The 4,970-nt window shown below is 36.6% G+C and overlaps 1 protein-coding gene across 1 annotated transcript; it reads right to left on the bottom strand.

The window, feature by feature from the left end:
- Positions 1-410: 410 nt before the first annotated feature.
- On the bottom strand, positions 411-4,680 carry LOC114748758 (GDSL esterase/lipase At1g09390-like). The gene is made up of 5 exons (XM_028937209.1): positions 4,156-4,680; positions 1,720-1,908; positions 1,310-1,470; positions 947-1,211; positions 411-866 (listed from the first exon to the last, which is right to left on the bottom strand). Exons 1-5 carry the CDS (start codon positions 4,391-4,393, stop codon positions 634-636), a joined length of 1,086 nt encoding a protein of 361 aa, XP_028793042.1. The 5' UTR covers positions 4,394-4,680; the 3' UTR covers positions 411-633.
- Between the last annotated feature and the right edge of the window lie 290 nt (positions 4,681-4,970).

Here is a 4,970-nt window from a genome sequence, read left to right as displayed (position 1 = left end):
AGTCAGATTCACATGACGAGATTCTATTTTCTGAAAACCACTACCTCTTATGTTTGATATTATAAGAGTTTGTTGAATAATTCAAATAAATTAAAAAAATTAACTAGATTAGTTATTTGTAATAAATAAATATTATCTTTCTTAAATATTATTGCTAATTAAAAGTCTTTTGATGAAACATATCAAAAATATTTAATATATGTAACTATTATAAATACTACTTTAAAAAAAATAGATAAATATAAAAAATAAAATAAAATAAAATTTTATATTTAAGATCAAATTGAAAACAAACAAGATTTTATATTAATAACCGGACGTTTTATATATTTATTATAATCCTAAGATTCAATTTGATAAAGTTCGAGCTTTTAAAGACACCTTCCATTCAATAGTCACTTTCCGAGAACAGACACTTGGAATTGAATTAACAGAGAGATAACAAAATGAAGATGTCCCAAACTAATACATTTTAATTTAATACTTGCGTAAAATCAAGAAAGAAAAGTTATCAATTGGATGGTTGGACACTGATCTTGATCGTCTCCAAGTTCCTCTTGGAACCGTGGGGATATCAATTGACGCTTCAGACAGACGGAGGGATCGAATCAAAATGAAGGGAGTCTAGATGTATCAATTGCGGCAGAAGAAATCGAAAGGTATGCGAGGTGTGGAATAAGCCATAGAAAGTATCTTAGAAGCCACCATTGAATTTGCAGCCTCAGTGAAATGAATTCCGTCCCAATTCACATACCGAGTTCCTTCCCCGCAAACCTGATAACCAGGTTGACCGCATGTCACTCTGTTATCGAAATTATATGGGGGACCTCCGAATCCACAGCACGCCATCAATGGATTTGAGAAACCTATTCACCATTACGATCACAGTTCAGGCAAGGAGAATAATGTAATTTACAAGTGGAATGGAACATATGCTAATGCCTACCATATTTGGCGGCATTTGCAATGAGGTCATGCTTGATGCTATAAATATCCACATGAACTAAAGTAGCATCTTTCAGTTCAGTTCTTAGCTTCTGAAGCAGATGAAGCAGCGCCTCATTGAACAATCTTGCAGCACTATTGTAATGGGAAAGGCATCCAAGTGAATCCACAACCTTCGTTTGAGCCAATGAGATTAATTTAGGAAGACAGCCCAATGGTCCGGTGTTGTGAACCCAGAACTTCCTGGCACCTTCATTGTACAAACTCTGCATATATTACCCCATATTCAGTGTTATTCACCTTTAATGAAGGTTTTTCTATCTTGATCATTTGACTCGATAATTTCAAGAATCATTGGACTGACCTTAATACCACTCTCAATTTCTGCAACAACCGCCGGGATTCTCTTAACGACTTGCGCATAAGAAAGGTTCTTGGAAAAGGAATCGCCAATGTCATTCTGTCCAATATCAATCATGTAGAGTGCATTTCGAAACCCGGCATCGTTGATATGATTTCTAGCACCTAAATTATAAGGATGTGAATAGTTTACAAGCTCAGCATTCGCTACAATCTGAGAGCAATATTCAAGCGGATGTATCTGATCCAACAATCCACTCAATAGTAAACTACTGGAACATTAAAAAAAATATTTGGAAGAACAGAAAAGTCGATATGAATGCATATTCTCGAGAAATCAGTCATGAAAAAAAGAAAGGAAGAAAAATTGACAAATTTTTAAAAGAGGGGTCTGCAAGAGCGAGCGAAGTTTACCGGAAGCTACAAGTTCGAGGGTACGAGCCTTGAAATGGAGGAACTGCATGATCTGGATGTTCAAAGCGAATGGAACAAATTCTGGAAGGGTAGAGGACCCAACCACTGCAAAATTTGCTCCATTTGAGAACGTAGATCCTGACAAGGCGTCCAGGTATGGAGTCAAAAGACTTGCATTCAAACTCTGGCCTGCACATTTAAAAACAAATTAAAATATGAAAAATATTTCCGCACCAATCATTTTTTTTTTTCAGTTCAGCTTCTTCTAAAATTGAATTGTTCAATGCGTCAAATTTTTCCACCACCTTACACTTCGTTTGCTGCCGTGTGAAATCGTCACCATTTTTCCAATCCACCCCCCCCCCCCAAATTATGAAACTTGTCACCGCATGGTTTTCCCAGCAAAAGATGCGAAAGTCCAATGTGAAATACAGGATACTACCATCAGACATGGCACTAGAATTTATAGCAGCAGGTTACTACAAAATGATAATCAATCTGGGAATTTTCAAAACGAAAAAGCACCGTCTGGAGGAACACCTGATTTGCCTCACTAGGCACCTCGAATACTTCCTCTGTCACTTGGACTGCATTATCTTGTGTGTTTTAAAGAGGGGAAAAGACACAACTTCCTATCGTGCAGTCAGTTCAGTGATTATACAGATGGAGGCACAAGGTCTTAAATCTTTCAAGGATCTACTCTATATTTTGATTTTTGGGCCCAGGACAACCATGGTTTATTTACCAGAGTTTAAGACTGGAAGCCACTATTGCTGCGGGAACAATAGAGCTTTTTCTTTCTTCTTTTTCTTCTTACGTCAAACATAATGGAGCTTAGATATATAATACTGATTCTGGTCTTTAATATAAGATCTTGTTTGACTTTTATTTTGATTCTAAATATAAGATCCAAATTCACTTTGTCTCTAATATTTATGTATTTTTTTTCCAAGACAGTCCTCATAGCAATAGTAATTATAGCCAATACACTTAATTAATAAAGATATTTTAGGAAAGACAACACATATTTATTACAAATAATTAATTTAACCTATTTCTTTAATCTCCTCAAATTAGTCAACTAGTTCTTATAATTAGAACCGAAAATAGTATCATATATCTAATTATGCTGATGTAAAAGCCAATTAATTCATTCGAAAAGGTTACGAAAACTAAACAAATTAATGATATCATATGTTAAGTAATCTCTCTAAAATATTAATACATATATTGTATATTAATTTATAAGTTAGGCAAATTATTAATTTAAATAAAAATGATAAATATAAATGTTTTAAAATGATTTATTTAACATTTTAAATATTTTTTAAATTAGTCAATTATTTTTTTTAGCTATATATAAGTATCCTTATATCAGAAACAATCCTATTCAAAATACTATCAGACACTAAATATAAACCTTTCCTGCAAAAATTGGAAACTTGAGTTTGAATACCCGCTAATTAATAAGTCTTATATTAAGGGTTTGTTTGGAACTTCGTTCAAAACAAACTTTTAAACAAATTTACGTGAACCGAAATAAAATTTTTTTTTATATATTTATCTCATAATCTGTAAATTATATTTAAAAAATTACTTATAAATCAATCCAAACAAGTCTTAATCTGCTAGGGAAGCTGGAGACGGTGGCCTAGTCCTAGTCATGACCTGCGAGTCATGAGTTCCTTGGATTTTGGATGGCCCCGCCGTTTACCCCCGCCGTTTACCCCCACCGCGGAAAAACGTCTCCTTGTGGGTCCCGCTCCTTGGATCATATGAAACAGCCCATGTTGGAGTCGATGGGATCGGTAATGGGCTTTGATACGATAGCCGAATGTGGACCCAACTACTAGGACGTCCCAGGCCTATGCCAACTTTGAACGACATTACCACCAAGGGTTGGACCAATCAGTAAGAGACAGGTTCATAACTGATAAAATCGTGAGTTTGAATTCCACTACTGATATAAGGATTTTGTTAGTAGCTAATCTATAAATATCTTTATAAACACTCTCTGAACTTAGAGACATATCCTGATGCTAGTGGCTTTCAGATTCAATTCACCTAAATTTTTTTTCTTAAAAAAAAAAAAAACTGTGAACGCCATTACTTACTGACGCTAGATTCACTCCCTCCCTCACTGATTCATTCCTTAATCAGACGGTCATTATCGGATCATTTTCGCCCTGCAATATTTTGTCGGCGAACAGAACACCACCGACGATATGTCATAATCGCCAGCTCCGCTCTTCGGAGGCGGGGGCTGAGATGTATCACCGTGTCCTTTCCTTTCTTATTTTTTGTTTTTAGAAAAAAAAAATACTAGTATTCTTAACTTTGTCATGGATATCCAACCTAATCGAATCAATCAGATGCGGTGATTGTAGCCGTGATAAACTATAGTAGCCACACATTGAGAGAGGGGGGAAGACTTACAGAGAAAATCGATGATGAGGCGTCCATCGGACAAGCGACCGGTGGATCTGTGGAAGAAAGTGCGGCCATTAGGAAGATTGATGGGGAAACCGAGTCCGGAAGCGAGTCCTCCCGTGTCGGAGTTAGAATCGCCGAACACAAATATGACGGCATCCTTATTGCATTGAGCCACGGCAAGAAGCGCAAAGGAACAAATGAAGAGTAGCTGCAAGGAGAGGGAAAGAGAGAGAAAAGCCATACTCACTGTTTTTGTGGGGCTCCTGGCTACTCAGCACCACTTTGGAAGAAAGCTTGCCCCTCCCACTGTTTGTGTTTAAATGTGGTTGGTACTTTTCTCATTTCCTCTATTACCCAACCTCAATTTCCTCTTCGTCCTCATGACCTCATCGCTCCCTCAGCTTCAAAGGGTAGATCCTCAAATTTTTTTTCAGTTGTAGTTAATTTAAATAAAATCCAGTAAAATTATGGTGTTAATTAAGTTGGTAACCATAGACCAGCACTGACTACGCTGAGACCCTCTTAATCTTTCACGTGCATCAGGAACAAGGACTTTTTTTTTTATGGGGTCCTTCAGTGTCTTCACCCCAATGAAAAAGGTGAATGGAAGACCAAAATAATAGGATTTTTTTTTTCCCGGTTTTCCCACGAGAGCTGTGTAAACTTTGAAGGCCAAAGCCAGTGTCGCTAATGCGTGGATTGGACCATCTGGTCAAATTGTTTTAACAAAGTAAGAAATGTCACGCTTTTCACTAAAAAAAGTAATAAATGTCACAAGCTTTGAAGAGGGATGTCGGGGTCGCATGCTTAAGAGGCTG

Source organism: Neltuma alba, unplaced genomic scaffold, assembly GCF_004799145.2.
Source record: "Neltuma alba isolate B1F8T4 unplaced genomic scaffold, ASM479914v2 tig00005794_pilon, whole genome shotgun sequence".
In the NCBI taxonomy this organism is placed as follows: Eukaryota; Viridiplantae; Streptophyta; class Magnoliopsida; order Fabales; family Fabaceae; genus Neltuma; species Neltuma alba.
Note: the sequence above shows the minus strand (reverse complement) of the source record. Positions and strands in the feature narration are given on the sequence as shown.